We start from the raw sequence: 19420 nt of genomic DNA, 5'->3' as shown, positions 1-19420 counted from the left end.
AAAATTCGAAGATTAATAATTTAGGAAATTATACTGTTAATTGTATTGAGACATGTTTCTTTAATTTCTTTAATAAAAAACATTTTCTTGCATTTGAGCTATGATACGAAAATTTTATGAAGATTCAGAGGAGTCCCAGAAATTCATTTTTGTGCAGTCAAATGTTTTGATTTTAAACTTGAAAATAAAACGAAATTTTGCCCTATAATTCGATTTATGGCACTTCTTTGAAACAAAGAGAAATTTTACTTCTCTGCAATACAAAAATTTCTTGGGCTTGAGTTTAGATACGGGAATTGATGGCATTTTGTGAAGATTCAGTCAAATATTTTGAAAAGCCCCTAATAAGTACCTACAAATTGTTTTCGCTTTGAGTTTAGGTTTGAAGTTGAATTGAATTTTAGGAAGAAGGGTTTTTGGAATTTATTTGTATAATTTTGACTCAGAAGTGGAGAAAATATTGTCTCTACACTTAAAAAAGTTCTACTGGAAAAGTAGACTTTTAACTGTACGCAAATAGTTGGAAAATTTGAACCTTATACTTGAATATAAGGAAATTGTTGATACTGAACTAGAAATTTTGAATTTTTGAGTATCAATGGCTCTTCTGTTCTAATACTAATTTTATTCTTTCAGCAGCATCCGGAGAAGTTCAGCAAATTCCAAAGGGAGGAGACGTATGGGTTCTCGTCATAAAAAATTCCAAGCCCTCCGATTCCGGTATATACGTTTGCGAGGTGAACAGTAATCCGGTCCTTCGAAGCTTTCACAAGTTAAGCGGTAAGTACAGGAAAGGGCAACTTCCCAAATGAAGTTGGCGCGTTCTTTCAGTTATTCCACTGGAAGCGCTTCCGCCGAATATTTCGGCCGATCCGCTCATGTTCGAGACGACGAAGGAGAATTTCAGCAGCAGAAACCACAACTATACGGATTGTTGCGTTTCGAGGAACGTTTCGTCGAACTGCATCGGATTTTGTAATATACAGAGCATTTTGGAAGGTATTTTTGAGCTTTTCATTTCATTTCACCGTAAATACCACACTATCCTGAGCTTTTGGGTACCTTGCCCTATGTTTCCGGACTCATTTCCAGATGAGTCGTAATCGGCGATTTTTCCTTGTCTAAATACCCAAAGTTTTCCAAGAACGGTCCCGTACTCTTGACGAACTGAAGTCACGTTTATTTATCCTCGCCGTGAATCTGTTCACGTACCTATACTGGACGAGATAATGGGTTTATTCTCTGTCCGGGGCGCAATCACCAAAATGAGAACTTTATTTAACAAATAAATCACCATTGGTGCGCGTGAGTCAAAAAACGAATTCTTTAAATCAGCCGCTCGAGCTCAAAACCACAAATTTTAAACCTTTTTGAAAAAGGACCGTTTACGGTCGCTTTGGAAAACCAATGGCTTTCTTTTGGTTACACACGGTCTACAAGGTAAAAATTTGTGCAAAACTAATTGCGACTACTCAGTTACCTATAAAATGACGGATGTTTAATCCCGACAGACATGTTTAATCATTAATTGGTTAAAGCCTTTTTAACTATCAATCCCAGATGGTTTTAGGGTCGTTAATCAATCCTACGCAATTCAAAATTATCCATCCATTTGTATAGGTGTAATAGATACCGAGATAATGCTTTTCAAAGATTGTCAATTTTTCGAATTCAAAAATCTTTCACAATACTTTATGGGTGACGTTTCTATTCTGTTTTACACAGATGCCAAGAATGGGCGGTGTTGCGCCGAAAAATAAAACGAATAATGAATTTTGTAAGGTGGTAGTTTCTGTTGCCAACTAAACTGTCGAACAATCATTAGCTGTTAATGTCAAAGATCCAAGAGTGTAATCGTTTGATTTAGTTCTGTTCAGTTCAGTGTTGGATATTTTTACTTTACAATAATTTGATGCCGTTTTTTATTTTCCCTGATTTTTTTCTGATCTAGAAATGGTGGACGATGTATTGTGGAGAGATGTTGCACAAGATATTGACAGCCACAAACCTTTCAAGTGAGGAAATGGACGATGCTCAACCGTGCTCGTCCAAGAAGGAAAAATATACTTAGATGGAAGTCAAACAAAATTTCTTTTTATAAAATGACTGTTTTGAAGTTTAATTAAGAATATCATTTCCACCTCTCGTTTTCTTTTATAGAATTACAGAACAACAAAATAGTGCTAACAATTTTCGACTTTGAAAAAATCGATAAACTTTGAAAAGCATTATCTCGTAAACTATTACGTCTATAGAAACGGTTGTAGCCTCAAATTGTAAACAATTTAGTCTACTTTCAAAGCGTATTCGTTAGTTATTTTCGACAAACTGGTCCTTCAGGGTTAAAATCGTCAAAATCTGAAAAGAAAACGAAAATTCCTCGGTTTTTAGTATATTTGACTATGTTGCGTTCGCCGCTCGATGTCGAAAACTTGAATTATACATTGGGTTAACAACATAAGCAATCCCACAAAAAATCAGAACTACCGGATTTGACGCATGGTCTGATGTATATAGTTACTGGACTACACATTCTATAAGAAAATTTTTTTTCCGGGTCGATCTGAGACAATTTTTTTTTCGGGGCTCAAAAAAAGGCAGTGTATAACCTTCCCTTTTTTAACAAAAATCGACTGCACCAAAATTTCTCGGGAAAACACTTTTTCTTATTAATTTTGGTGCGTAGAATCCAAAACAATTCGTACTCTTTCGATCAGACTTCTCAATCAAAAGTTATAGACTAGAAACCAATTTCGAAAGAAAATTCAAAGGGCTGTAACTTTTGAACTAGTAGCCCAATCTTGGAACTGTTTGAAATTATGGATTCTACAGGCCACATTCTATAAGAAAAAATTTTTTCCGGGTCGATCTGAGACAATTTTTTTTTCGGAGCTCAAAAAAGGCAGTGTATAACCTTCCTTTTTTACCAAAAATCGACTGCACCAAAATTTCTCGGGAAAACACTTTTTCTTATTAATTTTGGTGCGTAGAATCCAAAACAATTCGTACTTTTTCGATCAGACTTCTCAATCAAAAGTTATAGACTAGAAACCAATTTCGAAAGAAAATTCAAAGGGCTGTAACTTTTGAACTAGTAGCCCAATCTTGGAACTGTTTGAAATTATGGATTCTACAGGCCACATTCTATAAGAAAAATTTTTTTCCGGTCGATCTGAGACAATTTTTTTTTCGGAGCTCAAAAAAAGGGCAGTGTATAACCTTCCTTTTTACCAAAAATCGACTGCACCAAAATTTCTCGGGAAAGCACTTTTTCTTATTAACTTTGGTGCGTAGAATCCAAAACAATTCGAACTTTTTCGATTAGACTTCTCAAAAAAAAGTTATTTATTTTTTTTTGGTTTTCTTCACATTTTTTTTAAATTATCTTTAGTGAAATAAATGATGTCTTCTTCAAGGAAATACGGGGCAAGATCCAGAGAACTGCGAGTCCGATTTTCCCGTGATAGTAAAGTGCATGGCCGACGGCAGGAACCACGTGCCGTGCTGCATACAGGAGAGGATTCCCGATATTTGTCAAGATGTCTGCAGAGGAGAGTATACGACCATTACTGATAATATTAAAACCCACTTTTCGTGCGCGGCTTACACCGAGCAGACACTGGCATGCATCGTGGAGGGAATTGGTAGGTACCAACAGCTTGCGGTCAATCCCTTACAATTTACCCACAGAATTACTACCAAGCCCGCCCGAAAATTTGGAGGTCGAAGCGCTCACAGAGAAATCGCTGAAAATTTCATGGGCACCTCCGGCTAGTAATTCCGATGCGATATCGCATTACATGGTGAACATATCGTCCTTGAGATCCTTCGACGAAAGCCTATCCGATCCAATGGAGGAGAGGTCGACTGCCTTGCGCTACTCGGCGAACGTAAGCGTTCCTAACTCCCAACTCGAAACTGTGATAAACGACCTGTCCCCGTTTACAATGTACGAAATCTCGGTGCTCGCGGTAAACAGTCACGGAAGCAGTCTACCTTCGTACTCGGTCAGAAGCTTGACGCTGACGCCGGGAAAAATTAAACCGACGGCGGTCGCCGAGGTGCCCGAGCTGCCCGACATAAAAGAATGCTGCGTGAAGAAAGGCATAACGCATAAGAATTGCATAAATAAGCTGTGCGATCCTCTGGTGGCCGACACGACTGAAATAACCGATCTGATGATATGCGCCCCATGGGCGACGGATGCCTTTAGGTGCCTGATCAATGGAATTGACCACTCGCCCTGTTGTAAAGCTAGGGGGTTGCCTGTTATTTGCCAACAGCTCTGTAGTGGGAATGTTACTTCGATCGACTACAGTTACTTCAAGTAGGTGTCTTCGGTTCGACCACCCCCCGATTTTAATTCAAAGTCTTTTAGATGCCTTCGGTACATGGGCGATTACACCAACTGCCTGTTGCAAGGCTACGGTGTGCTGCCCAGCGCTCCGCTGCATGTTCACATTACAAACATCGAGACTGAATTCGCCATCCTGCACTGGTCCGCACCCAAGGCGCTCGCGGACACGGTCCTGGACTACAATGTCCACTATCGCATGCTGACGGGCTACGATAACGAGTACAAGTCCATCGCGATGGTGCACAGTCCTTACATTCTAGAAGGTCTCCAGAGCGACACCGCTTACGAGTTTTACGTGGAGGCGGCGAATTCGCACGGTGTCGGCGAGCCGAGCAGTAGACTCACGTTCAAAACCGTCAGCAAGGTAGATTTTTGCCGTGCACGGTTTGCGTGTAAAACTTCCGCTTTCAGATTCTCGAGGAGAAGATCGTGGAGGCATCCGTTTACAACGTGACGGCGTGCTGCGTCGAGGCCGAATTGAGTAGCGTCTGTCTGCCGCTTTGCTCGTACGACGCCAGCATGACCGACATTAAGCTTTTGGCCGGCGTCTGCGGGGCCGAATTTTACAAGTTGCTCAAGTGCGGTGCCGGCGGAAGAAATCACGGAAGCTGCTGTACTCGGCGAGGCGTTCCGCCCTCATGCACTTCGCTATGCTCGGGCGTTATGACTGATTCGTTACTCGTCACCGCTACAAGTTGTATACCGTACATTGGCAACATAGCGCTCTGTTTTGAAGAAGGTTTGTACTTTACCATTGACTTTTTATTTCAGGATTCACTCGATTTTCTCAAGTTGTTTCGTTTTCATTAATTTTTAGCTCTATTTTGAGCAACATTTCCTATTTTCCGCTAATTCTCCCACCTCTCATTCCTGCCTGTTTGGTACCTAAAATTGATAAGAAGGATGAGGTGAGAGTGGAAAAGACCAAGTAGGGAGAGAGACGCGTTTTGGTGACAGCTAAAAGTAGGTGCCATTAAAAATAAAATTCGATAATACCGGCCGGTCGCGATTCACTCCGCACTCGTCAAGAAAAGAGAATCAGCAAACAGGTAATCCATTTTATCTTTATAATTATTCGCTTCCGCAACATTTGGTCCTTCCAGTCCCGGATTTTCCTTAAAAAAAATTAATTCTTCTTCATCCTTCTTGTGCTGATCAAAACTTTAAACAGTTCAAAATTTTAATTTTTATTAATTGTGTACTTGTTTAAAGAACGCCATCATTGTAATTTTGTTTAAATTGAACCGGCTTCGCTTATCAGCATGTGTAGGCGATTTTCATAGGCGGTTTTCAAATCAACTTTCGGACGCGTTGCTGTACAAAACGTTGAATATCGCCACGCTTCGCTTAATATAAATATTAATTCGAGAAACGCAACTCGATGTTTACAGTAATTTCTCAAATAATTTTAAGGCACTTCTGAGCGCAATATGTATATTTTTGGGCGATTTTTATGCCCTTTAGTCTCGTACTCAAAATCCTTAAACTCTCTTTTGTATTTATAAATTTAATAATAATAAAAGGGGACTCTCTCTCTCTATACCTACTTTAAAATATAGGTACTCAACTTTGCAAAAGGTTTTACCATGGCCGATCCAAAAAAAATTTAACTCTATTTAGCTCAACGCGATATCGAAATCACTAAAATTGAATAGTTGCATCTGTTGGCAAGGGGTGCAGCTATTGATGTCAAGCAACAGAAAACATTTCAGGCTCGTTTTAAAAGTATAGAGCCTACGTATGAAAGTTTTATGAAAATTCATAATTACATAGTTATTATTTACGCCAGTTTAGATAGTGCTGACGAGTTAACTACTCAAAAGGAAATTTTGATTGCGTTTGATACTATGAAATATGAAATCGAAGGTATTCACAGTACTCCTTTTGAAGATATTGTAACCAATGCCAATACTACCACTCAAACTCAGGTTCCAAATGTCTCTCTCTCCAAACCAAACGCAAAACTTCCCAAAATAGAAATTTCTGTGTTTGATGGTACTTTAAAATTGTGGCAAACGTTTATCGACATGTTGGATACTCTTATACATAATAACGCTTCCCTGACTGAGATCTAAAAATTCAATTATCACTTGAGTTATTTAAAAGGCGCGCCTCTCTCTTAAAGTGTATCCCTTTGACTGCAAAAAATTATGAGGTTGATTAATTGCTCAAAGCCATTGGGTTTCTCTTGAATTATGCAAACAAATCTCTCCCTCTGAATCTTCAACAGCTCTTCGCACCCTTATTGACACCTTTTTGGAAAATATTTCCGGTCTAACAAATCTCGGATATGGATATCCCACGGAACACTGGGATTTTGTGTTTTTTCAGATGCTCTCTGATAGATTGGATAAAGACACTCGATTTGAACTAGAGTGCGGGTCCGATTTAGAAGACTGCTCTAATAAAAATAAAACATTTAAAATTTTAACCGATTTTTTAAATAAGGAATGCGCGGCTCTCGACACGGTTTCATATTCTAATAATTGCAAACGACAATCCAGTTGCCACGAATGGCAAAAAAATACTGCAGAAAATAATGATAGGAAACCCAGCTCTTATAATTATAATAATTTTAAATCAAGACCCACAGCTAGTTTTGCGGCTACTGCAATTAATCCAACGACATCTAATAAAAAATTTCAGTTTTGTACACAAGATTACGATATCTACAATTGCCCTTCTTTTTTGGCGAAAACCCCCGAATATCTATTCTCTCTAATTACAGAAAAAAAATGGTGCTCCAATTGCCTAGGAAGCAAACACTCCGCATAACAATACAATAGCAAAATATTTTGCATGAAATGTTCACGTAAACACCACACGCTTTTACATATTAATATTAACCCCCGTACTAATTTGGTTCAAAACAATACTTCCCCCTTAAATGATAACGCGCCAACGGAGGCTTCTTCCTCAAATGTATCAAACAGTACAAATTGTTTACTCTCTAATACGAGTCAAATTACTGACAAATCTGTTAATACCCTCTCCGGTTTCAATAATTGCACATTACTGGAGACGGCTCTTGTAGATATAAAAGATAAGTTTGGAAATTTTAGAACGGTACGGGCTGTTCTTGATGGTGGTTCCCGAACTAATTTAATCACGTCTAAGTGTTTTAAGAAATTAGGATTAACCTCTTACTCTCTCTCAATTAATATTTGTGGCGTAGGTCAAAGAAATACTCGCGCGGCAGGCTACTGTGAATGTACCATTAAACCTGTTGGAAGATGTGAACCCCATATTGATTTAGATTTTGTTGTTTTACCACAAATATGCCACAATCAACCCTCTCAATCTTTATCTAGAGAACACTTCAATAAATTTTCAAATTTGGTTTTAGCTGATCCCAGTTTTTACAAATATAGCCCCATAGATATACTTTTAGGTGCGGAGATTGTTGGATTTTTACTTGTAGGTGACTCTATTTCTACTAATTATGATGAGCCCGTTGCGCAAGAAACCCTGTTTGGTTGGGTGGTGACGGGTAAATTTAAAAATGCTCATTATCTCAGTCCATCAGTAGATATTTGTTTAGCCACTCACAATCTTGAAAACTTTATTAAAACATTTTGGGCATTAGAAGAGGTCCCAAGCACTTCAAAGTTTTCTTCAGAAGATTTAGCAGCTGAAGAACTTTTTAAAAATACGACCTTTAAAAATAAGCATGGTAGGTACGTTGTTGAACTGCCATTCAAGGGGGGAGAACCCTCTTTCTCTGGATCTAGAGAAAGTGCCTTAAAAAGATTTAAATCTCTCGAAAAAAGATTGTTAAAAGATCCAACTCTACACGTAGAATATAGCCAGTGTTTAAAAGAATATTTAGCTTTAAATCAAGTGAAACCCCTGCCTTCCCCAACTCAAAATAAAGATCAATTTTATTATATCCCTCACCACTGCGTTATAAAAGCTGAAAGCTCTACCACGAATCTTAGAATGGTGTTTGACGCTAGCGCAGTAGACTTGAATAATAAAAGTTTAAACGATTGCCTTTTAACAGAACCAAAATTGCAACAAGATGTTATCTCTATATTATTAAAATTTAGGCTTCATTCAATAGTTTTTTCCGCGGACATAAAGCAAATGTATCGCCAAATGTTAATAAGCTCGAAACATACCCCATACCAACGAATTTTGTATCGTTTTTCACTTTCGGAAGCTATTCAAGATTTTGAAATACAAGTAGTTACATTTGGTGTTAGCTCCAGTCCATATTTGGCGTTGAGAACGATTATGCAAGTGGCAATGGAGCAAGAAAAATCGTACCCTCTTGCATGTAAAATTTTGCAAAGTGATATTTTTGTAGACGATTTACTCTCGGGACAAAACTCGTTGGAAGAGGCGTTAAAACTTCAAAAAGATTTAATAGTGGTTTTGAAAACTGGTCATTTTGTTTTACGCAAATGGGCTTCAAATCACCCCCGTTTTCTTTCTCACTTACCCCCTTCGGATTGTCAAGTAGATCCGTTCTCTCTTGATATGGAATCGCAAGCGACTCTGAAAATTTTAGGTCTGTTGTGGAATTTTAAATCGGACCATTTTACCTTTAAAGTCGGAATAAGAAGGTTGCCTTGTACTAAGAGAAATATGTTGTCATAACTCGCACGTATTTATGACACTTTAGGTTTTTTAGTACCTTTAACAGTTACATTAAAGGTCCTAATTCAACACTGTTGGGCTAGTGCTGTAGATTGGGACTCTCAAGTACACTCACATATTCAAGAATCGTGGCATAAAATCAGTTCCCAACTTCATTGTTTGTCTGAGATAATATTTCCTCGTCAAATCATTAATTTAGATCATTTTCTCTCAGATGAATTACATGGAATGTGTGATTCTAGTCAAAGTGCATATTGTGATGTAGTTTATCTTAGAGTTCTTAGTAAGGACTGCTCTATAAAGACGCATTTTATAATTGCAAAATCTCGCATTGCTCCTTTAAAGAGTTTATCTATTCCTCGCCTAGAGTTATGTAGTGCGGTTTTATTAAGCTCGGTACTCTCTTTTGTACAGGAAACTTATAAAGATAAATTCTATATCTCTAAAATATTCACCTAGACAGATAGTACTATTGAGTTATGTTGGATAAAGGGTGATTCACGTAAGTGGAATACTTTTGTCTCAAATAGAGTTGCTTATATCAGAGAAAGAATACCCCCCTTTAATTGGCACCACATAGTTTCCCAGGATAATGCCGCGGACCCTGGCTCGCGAGGCCTCTTGCCTCTGGATTTATTAAATAATACTCTATGGCGGGCGGGGCCCCAATGGCTAAGTGAACCCTCCACATCTTGGCCACAGAGCAACTTTGAACTTTACGAAAGAACGACGCAAAACTACATTGGTACTTTTTACTGAAATATCTGACCTTGATAGATTTTTAAATGTGTTATGTACTTAGATTTATTTTTAATTGTCAAAATAATGAAAATCGAAAAACCCACAATTTTTCTCTATTCGAATTAGAAGATGCACTTTTGGTTCTTATCAGATTGGTCATCAGTGCTTTGCCGAAGAAATTTCTGCTTTAAGATCAAATAGGCAGCTTTCTAAACCGTTCAGGATTTTTTTGGATCTTAATGTCTCCCGTGTGGGAGGTCGTTTAAAAAATGCTAAGTTAGCGTTCGATAAAAAACACCCTATATTACTCCCAGCTAGGCATCGATTAACTGATCTGATCATAGAGTATACACATAAGATTTATTTACATCCTGGTCCTCAAACTCTCCAATATTTGTTATCACAAAAATACTGGATTATCTCCTTTGAACGCACTATACGGAGGGTTATTTCTAAGTGCTATAATTGTTTTAGAGTTAATCCCTCCTCTATTCAACCCATCATGGGTCAATTACCTTCTGCTAGGCTCTCAAGTGTTAAAGCATTTGCTTCTGTAGGTGTGGATTATGCCGGCCGATTTTCCATAACTACAAACTACTCGAGGAGCTAAGGTCCTAAAGGTATACGTGTGCTTGTTCGTTTGTATGGCGACCAAAGCTTTACATATTGAGCTAGCTTCTGATCTAACCAGTGAAACTTTCCTCGCTTGTTTACGTCGTTTCATCGCGAGACGCGGGCGCGTAAATGATATTTATAGCGATTGTGGCACTAATTTTTGCGGTGCTTGGAAGGAAATAAATAAATACGTGCATGTAGCAGCAGATTGTCACAAAATAAATTGCCATTTTCATCCCGCTGGAGCGCCAAATTTTGGCGGAATTTGGGAAAGCGGTGTTCGCTGCGGAAAAACCCATCTCCATAAGGTAATTGGATTCCAAATTCTCACTTACGAAGAATTCAATACCGTTCTGGTTCAAATAGAGGGCGTTCTAAACTCTAGGCCCCTTCACCCTCAGAGTTCAGATCCCAATGACCTTAACGTGTTGACACCCGGCCATTTTTTGACTTTAGAGCCCTTGAACTCTTTTCCGGAGCCTGATTTGGGCGACCATAAAATTAATAGGCTTTCGCGTTGGCGGTTATTACAACATACAGGTACATCAAACTTTCTGGAAGCGTTACAGTAACTAGTACCTCCAGACGTTAATTACAAAGAAGTCGTTGGACTGATAAAACTGTAAACATTGAGTTGAACACTCTAGTTTTAATTAAAGGTAACGATTTGCCTCCTCTAAAATGGAGCATGGGGCGAGTTGCTCAAGTGCATCCCGGTAAAGACGGTGTTGTAAGGGTTGTTACCTTACGCACTAACAAAAGGTCTTATTCAACGACCTGTTAGTAAAGTGTGCGCTTTACCTTTAAATTAAATTTAAGTTACTCATGAAGTTCTTATAAATTGTGTAAGATAGAATTTTTTTTATTTTGATGGCGAAATTTAAACATTTTTTTTACTTTATTAAAATTTGTTAAAATGAACCTTTCATTTTAAGCGGGCGGAATGTTTCGTTTTCATTAATTTTTAGCTCTATTTTGAGCAACATTTTATATTCCTATTTTCCGCTAATTCTCCCATCTCTTATTCCTGCCTGTTTGGTTCCTAAAAGTGAATGAGGCGAAAGTGGAAAAGACCAAGTAGGGGGAGAGATGCGTTTTGGTGACAGCTAAAAGTAGGTGCCATTAAAAATAAAAACGATAATACCGGTCGGTCGCGATTCACTCCGCACTCGTGAAGAAAAGAATAAGAAACAGGTAATCCATTTTATCTTTATAATATTATTCCCTTCCGCAACACACATGCTTTATTTTACATTAGACTTTAATGACTCTATTTGGTATGGTCGAATCGTTACAATTTTGACATTTTTTGGGTTGCGGGAAAATGTCTGTTTCCGGACGGCCAGCGTCATTTTTTCACGCGAAGGCTCTAGAGGCAATGTAGTTTGGACGGCCGGCGAGCTTGACCCATTGGGTTGAATGATCGTTTGCGACCAAGACAACCCATGGCCGATGAGGGTTTGGGCATGGAAATTTTGTACCTAAGTGTATAGTGGGATCATCAGCTATAATTACGATGTCTTAAAGGCAGAAATAGATTCTTAAGTAAATTTTCACAGGACGTTAATATACAGGGTGTCCACTATGTATGGAATATAAATCTTAAGATATCAATGTATTTAGGTACAGGATTACTGCCGGGACCAATCGCAGAACTGCACGCAACGCTGACAACCGACGATAGTATCTCGCTCGAATGGGAATCCCCCGACGATGGCAGTAATGTAACCGATTACGTTCTCTACTACCAAAAGGTTGAAAATACATCAATGCACGAAACCATACTGAAACTAGACAATGTAAGTTGTCTCCGCCTTCCAACTGCCATTAACACTTTATTTATAGCAAGTAAACGTGAGTGATACATCTTACACTTTAAAAAATTTGGAAAAGAGCGCCTTCTACCAACTGTTCGTTGTATCCCGAAACCAGCACGGCACATCTCTACCTTCGTCGATACTTACACTTCAGGTGGCCAAATCAGGTACCGAAAACTTCGTCACAGTAAGCCATTAAGTTACCATGTCCTTCAGATGGCGAACGTGTCAGCGGGGTGACATCTCCCCCACATTCGCTGGCGATAGCGAGCCACAGTGCGACTTGGGTGACGATAACGTGGCAACCTCCCGCTTTCAGCCTTCCGTCCCAGCAGATCACCTACCGACTTTACCACAAATCGACAGCGGACGATCACTACCAGATCACGAACATCTCGGTCACATCGCATACGATACAGAAGCTCAACCCGAACACCCAGTATATCGTATACGTCACCGCGATATCCGACAAGGGGCAAAGTACGCCCTCGGAGACGTTGATCGCGTGGACGGATCCCGCCTACCCCGCATTTGTGGAGGTGAGTAGTCCGTGAGCTGAACACCTTCAATTTTGCTGATGTTTCGCAGCCCCCGACCGTGCATCCGATAAATTTGGTGATGGAGGGTAGCAGTATGACGATCCTTTGCATAGCAATGGGCACGCCTATGCCCACGATTTCGTTGTACATCACCGGTCGACTGGTACGGCAGGAGATCACGCGCCATATGGTCACGGTCATAAACAACGTGACGAGGGATATGGACCAGATTTCGTGTTACGCCGACAACGGGTACGGCACGCCGATGCAGGCGTCGAGAAAGATCATAATCAGCCGTAAGTGTCTTTGTTGCACTAGGTGGGGGGTTCTATCTAAATTAGCTGGGGGTGCAAAGTATTTCGTTTGGGAGCTATGCCTCTTGGGACCTTCAGTTGTCTTAAAAAATATATAACTAAAATATGCTTTCTTATAGACCAGAGACTGTAAAATATTTATGCGCAAAAGTAATGGTGCACCGTGTGTAAAAATTACAAAGGCTGGGGACTTAGAACTGTTGAAATAAACAAGAATTTTATGAATTTGTTTTGTTAATACTGGTCATTTAGAGGGTAATTATGTTTTTAAAGAAGAAATGCTAATTAAATGGGATTTTGATTTTGATTTTTTTTGTCTTTCAAACAAGTAAAAAAAATTGTAAAAAAAAAATTATGTGATAATTAGGTAGATGATTATAGAACTGAATCTTTTTGTTCTATTTTTTTGTATTTTATTACTGCTACTTTACTATTTATGCAGCAGGCTTATTTTTTTTGTGTGTGTTTTTTTAAAAATATAATTATGGGAGAACGATGCAATCACTTGTTTATTGTTAACGCATTACGTATAGTTTAAATTTTCTATTTTCATCACTATCATTTATTTTTGATTTTGTTTTTTTTTGTTTCTTTATTTTTGTCCTCCGTTTTTTTTTCTTTTTTCATTTTGTTAAATGATAGAAATAGCAAATGAATTGCCTGGTATCGATGATAAGTATATTAATTTGCAATCATTTTCGAGCTCCGTGAAAAATGAGAAATGTGAATTGTTTAGTATATTTCACACAAATATTAGATCCATTGCAAAAAATTTTGATTATTTAGCAAGTATCAAACCACTTCTAAACTCCATGCGAGTGATTGTACTAAGCGAGACGTGGAATTGCGTAAGTACAAAATACTTTGAACTGGATGGCTATGATCTTAATTACAACGCGAGTAAGCTAAACCAAAATGACGGTGTAATAATATATATTAAATCAACAATTATACAATCCTCTAATAACATTGTGATTAATGGGTTTTGCTTTACAAGAACACGATTAAAACTGCACAATAATATAATAATCATAACAAGCATCTATCGCCCACCATCTTATGATATCAACTGCTTCTTAACTTCTCTTAAATTATATTTTCAAAATCATATCGAAAACTGTGTTGAAATTCTAATCGTAGATATAAATATAGATTTATTAAACAGTGGAAATCATGTAACAGAATCGTATTTAAATTTGTTGAGTGAATTTTCATTTGTTCCATATATCAACAAGCCTACAAGAATATCTGGTGATTCACAATCATGCATAGACCACATTTTTCTCAAATGTGCTAATAAAAATGTGATTGCTACATTTTTTATTATTACAGATCAAATTACTGATCATTGTCCAATAGCACTAAAGCTACAATTTCAATTAGTCAAAGAAAAATGTCAACACGATAAAATGCTAAAAAGTATTAACATATCTGACTACTGTAAACTGAACACACTCCTCCAGCAATTTAATTGGGATGTTCTAAAATTATTGCCCATTGAGGAATCGTTTAATCATTTTATAAACGTCTGCAAAAAAATGATTGCTTCTACTACTATTATTAAAAACAAAAGAATTAAAAAGAAGAAAGAATGGGCAACAGATGAATTATTACAAGAAATTCTAATAAAACAAGATTTATTCAAACTATACTTAAAAAATAAAAATAATTTAACATACCTGTCATATCAAAAACAAAGAAATAAAGTAAGTAATTTAATAAAATTTCAAAAAATGAAATATTTTGAAAATAATATTGCACATACTCAAAATATATCTGAACTATGGGTTAGCGACCAAAAAGGCGGCTAATATAGAAAAATCAAAGGTCCCTATAAAACGAATAATTGACGAGAATGGATACGTAGTGAAGGATATGAGTGAAATAGTGACTACTTCGTATCCGTTCCCGAAACGTTAGCTTTTCGTGTCAGTACCTCGGGAACTTACAAAGATACCATCTCTTTTGTTACAAAAACTTTTTCATGGTGTCCAATCATTGATAAAGACGTAGAAAACTCTATAAAAGACTTAAAAGTAAGAGTATCGGGTGGTTATGACAATATTTCTTCGAGTACATTAAAACTTATCGCACATTCCGTCACCCTACCATTATCCACACTATACAATCGTTGTCTTATTGAGGGATATTTTCCTACTGTTTTAAAAAATGGAATTATGATACCTTTACATAAAAGTGGCGATAAGACCAAGGTAAGTAATTACAGACCAATTGCACTAACCAGCTGTTGTTTGTCAAAAATATTTGAAAAAATTATTCACAAACAATTACTGTCTTTCTTCCAAAGATTTGATATTCTTTCAGGATCACAATATGGATTTATGAAAAATAAATCGTCTGAAGATGCGCTGACTGACCTTGTTAAAAAAATTATAACGCCTCTTGATAACTCTGAGTATTGTCTAGCAGTATTCTTAGATCTTGCTAAAGCTTTTGATACAGTGATTCATGACATATTATGTGATAAATTATTTAAATATGGCGTTAGTCTTTCACTTATTAAATCGTATCTTTACAATAGAACACAAGCTGTAAGAATTGATGGGACGATGAGTGCTGAAAAGACTGTAAGGTTTGGAGTTCCTCAAGGATCTATTCTGGGACCTTTACTTTTTATAATATATATAAACGACCTATTGAATTTATCACTGCAAAATGCTAAGTTGTTCTCGTATGCAGACGATACAGTACTCTTTGTCTCGGCAGATTCAAAAAATAGATACAACCTCAGGTCATATGAGCATAATTAAACACTGGCTAGATAACAACATCTTAACGTTAAACTACCAAAAGTCCTCTTACACTGTAGATAATGTAGACAGTTTGCTCATACACGTAAAGGATTGCACAATGAGACAATGTAATTGTGACATAAAAATTAATAAATGTAATACTGTGAAGTATTTGGGGGTCATGTTAGACAGCCGCCTAAGGTGGGATACTCAAATTCAATACCTAACCAACAAATTAAGGAAACTAATATATCTTTTTAAATCTATAAACAGTGTAATGAGTGTCGCTTCCAAGAAAATTATTTATTACGGCGTATGTCAATCTATAATATCGTATGGGATATTAACATGGAGGTCAACACCAGATGTTTACATGAGTCGTTTGTTTATTGTCCAAAAACTAATTTTAAAAATATTATTTCGAAAACCGTTAATGCTATCATCAGAACAACTCTTTAAAGAAACTAAGTTGTATTCTATTTATCATCTTTACATACTCACCTTATTAAAATACATCTACAAAAGCAAGTCTACACTGCTTAATGTTCCTACTCACAACTACACTACAAGATTCAAAACTTTAAGTTTATCTTACAATATAACAGTTAACAAACAAATTGCACAAAAAACTTCACTTTTCATGTAATCAAGGTCTATAGGTAACCATTTTCAACTAAAGTACAATATCTCCTCGTTTTTTATTCTATCGAATAAATCATTTTTGAAAAATGTAAAAAAAATTTGTGCTTCAATGAGTATACAAGAGGTTCGAAACATTCTTTTAGTTCAAATTTAATTTAACTATTAGTCCTTTGTTACTTATCATCTTTCCCTTTATTTTATTTATTTTTATTTTTAGCTTATTTTTATTTTATTTCTTTTTTTTAAATTCTATTATCAAGTTATTCACCTTGCACCTGACAAATGATATTAACAAGTTTTTAAACATAGATCATGCTGCAGGTATGAATTCAGTGTTGATATGTTTTTTTTTCTCTTTTCTTTTTATTGTCCAGTGTACCCATGTTTGTGTGAATGAAACTCCGTAGATTTTATACATTTATTTGTAGTGTAATAATTTTTAAGTTTAAAGTGAAAAATATTTTGTTGTTTTTTATGTACAAATAAATGGCTTATTATTATTATTATATTTCACTGTGTGCAGATGGACCGCATATCCAAGCCACAGGCGTGACGATAGCGGCGCTCGGCGACACGGTTAAGCTCGAATGCAAAGTTGACGCTCATCCCGAGCCGAAGATGTTGTTTTGGAAAAGTCGCGAAGATCGAACGCCCGTCATTCAAGGGGGGAAGTACGATATCGCGGTTGATCGAGTGCGCGACGAGGAGGATCGGTACTCGATGACGTTGTCGATTAAGCAGGTTGCTGAGGTCGATGTCGGTGACTATTATTGCCACGCGGAGAATGCGTTCGGGGTCGCAACGCAAGCGGTGACTTTGCGCGTTCGAAATGTGGCGACCTCGAACAATGTGACCCAGTGTTGCATTGAGCAGAACGTCACGTCGCCCTGCATGGTGGCCTGCAGTTTCTATTTGGACATCGACTCGGTGATCGACAAGCCGGAGTGCATCAACGACTTTGACAAGCTGATGAAGTGCGCGGCTGATGGTTCCGATCATCGCAGTTGCTGTTCGCAGTGGGGGGTGCCGAAGAGGTGCCTGGATTGGTGCCGAGGCGAACCTCTCTTCAACAACAAACTGTGCGTGCTTAGCTACACCAAGCAAATAATGAGCTGCTTCCACGAAGGCCGCGACAAACTACCGGGACCACCTCAGAATATTCGCGTCGAGCCCGTGGACGCCCACTCGGTAAACGTCCTCTGGGATCCCCCAGTTAAAAACCCACACACCGTTGAGATGTACAGGATCTTTTGGAAATTGGTACACGCCGACAGCAATCCCACGCAACGCTTCGACACCCCCGAAACGCACTACAAGATCAGCGGACTATTGGAGGGTGCCGTTTACGAGTGCGTGATAAAGGCGGGCAACCACAGAGGAACCTCGACCTTGAGCGACGCGATCAAGTTCACCGCCGGCGACAAATACATAACGCTAGCTGCCAGCCAAGACGAAAACGTCTCCCATACCGGAGTCGCTGTGGCAGTCGTCTCCGCGCTGATTGTAGTCGCCGCAATTGTCGCCGCAGCCGTTTGGTTTGTACGCACCAAAAGGTTACTGGTAGGTAAGAATTCCGGAGGGGTGGCATTTGAAAACCCGAGCTACCTCCGTGAGGTGAACATGGACCACATACAGGTAAATATTTAAGGTGAGAACCAGGTCAAATTTTTCGATTAGGTACCGCAGGGACAATCGGAAAGCTCGATGTCGAACGGAACGGCGAATGGCATCGCGGTCTCCTCCTCTTCAGGCGGCCAGGGTTGGAAGCAGGAACCGTTACACGTGCCTCTCTCGCAAGAAGTCAATCCAACTCTCTACGAAGAATTGAAGCTCGGTCAAGATGGCGTTGGTTTTAAACGGCTCAAACCCTAGTATGAGGTTATTCTTAGTGACGGTGACGAATCGAGATTTTAAGACGCATTGTGCGACTACAGGATGTGATCGGTGTATTATAGCAAATTTTAGTATAATTTAGAGATAAGGTAAAAAAAATGTGATTGACTAGATGATTAATACATACCTACATCCACCGGCACTAAGCAGCAGTCCGAATATTTTGCACAGTAAGTAAATCAATCAGCAATACCGCATGTTCGCTGATGGCGACAGATTTGCTGGCGAAAGGCATTCATTTTGCGTGTATTGCTGATTGTTTCATTTTGCACTGTTATAAGGCCATTAATGACGTCCAACATTTCTAGACATACGTAATTTGTCCGATAACCCCTTGCGTCGTTATTTTTCGCACTATCTACAGGGTGTTCTGGTGTTCGATGACAAAAAAAAAGGTGACGATCTATAGAAGACCCTGTACGAGTGCGTATTTGATTCTCAAAGACCAGCACTTTAAGGCATTTACCATTCGTGTGGTAAGAAGAGGACGTCCACCTGACATTCCGCTACCGTTGTGTAGACTTGCTCCATCTAGTCGCTAACTTTAATGTTATTTTTTTTATATAAACTAATGCTCTCCAATGTAAATTAATATAGATACCTGACATAGACATATACATATTGTTAAATAGTAATTTTAAGATGGGAAAGCATGTATTAACGCATACATGTATCTGTGCCTTTTTCTATCGTCTGACTTTATCTGGGGGAACTCATACCTAGTTCAATTTATACATAACTGTTTGAAATGATTAGGGATTAGGAACAAAATAAAGAAAAGATGACAGTCATTTTTTATTCATCCCGTATATATGCAAGTTCCTAACGAGGGTTACATTTTGGTGACAGAACCACGCGACAGGGGGCAAAAAATGTTCTTTCGAAAAAATTCGCTAAATACGATTGGTTTAGCCGTCTGATGTAGCGATTTCGCTTTGGAACACTTAACTAAAGACAACTACATGCCTTTGCAAAAATCCCCTACGTGCGACACCCTTGGCCAGCAATTCCTCTAAATCCTAAAAATCGCCAAACCTTGCCTAAAGATAACTACGCGCCTTTGAAAAATTTCACCATAATATCGTTTGATATAGCGACTTCGCTTTGAAAACCTAAAATTCAAAAATTTCCGCTTAAAGACAACTTC

The 19420-nt window shown here is 38.1% G+C and overlaps 1 protein-coding gene across 4 annotated transcripts in view; it reads left to right on the top strand.

The window, feature by feature from the left end:
* Positions 1 to 19064, top strand: part of LOC116177803 (Ig-like and fibronectin type-III domain-containing protein 1) — a 219350-nt gene extending 200286 nt beyond the window's left edge. For 3 of the 4 annotated variants that reach the window (XM_031496909.1, XM_031496908.1, XM_031496907.1), the window contains 12 exons: positions 637 to 780; positions 832 to 999; positions 3417 to 3644; positions 3691 to 4327; positions 4379 to 4721; positions 4769 to 5096; positions 11939 to 12114; positions 12161 to 12299; positions 12349 to 12671; positions 12721 to 12967; positions 16904 to 18015; positions 18058 to 19064. In XM_031496909.1, the coding sequence (XP_031352769.1) occupies positions 637 to 780; positions 832 to 999; positions 3417 to 3644; positions 3691 to 4327; positions 4379 to 4721; positions 4769 to 5096; positions 11939 to 12114; positions 12161 to 12299; positions 12349 to 12671; positions 12721 to 12967; positions 16904 to 18015; positions 18058 to 18252 (4040 nt within the window). In that variant the 3' untranslated portion in view covers positions 18253 to 19064. The remainder of the gene's footprint in view (positions 1 to 636; positions 781 to 831; positions 1000 to 3416; positions 3645 to 3690; positions 4328 to 4378; positions 4722 to 4768; positions 5097 to 11938; positions 12115 to 12160; positions 12300 to 12348; positions 12672 to 12720; positions 12968 to 16903; positions 18016 to 18057) is intronic. The other variant, XM_031496911.1, reaches the window with a different exon arrangement.
* Positions 19065 to 19420: the final 356 nt, after the last annotated feature.

This window comes from Photinus pyralis, unplaced genomic scaffold, assembly GCF_008802855.1.
Source record: "Photinus pyralis isolate 1611_PpyrPB1 unplaced genomic scaffold, Ppyr1.3 Ppyr1.4_LG8, whole genome shotgun sequence".
In the NCBI taxonomy this organism is placed as follows: Eukaryota; Metazoa; Arthropoda; class Insecta; order Coleoptera; family Lampyridae; genus Photinus; species Photinus pyralis.
The sequence above is the reverse complement of the archived record's forward strand: the minus strand, read 5'-3'. Positions and strand labels throughout refer to the sequence as shown.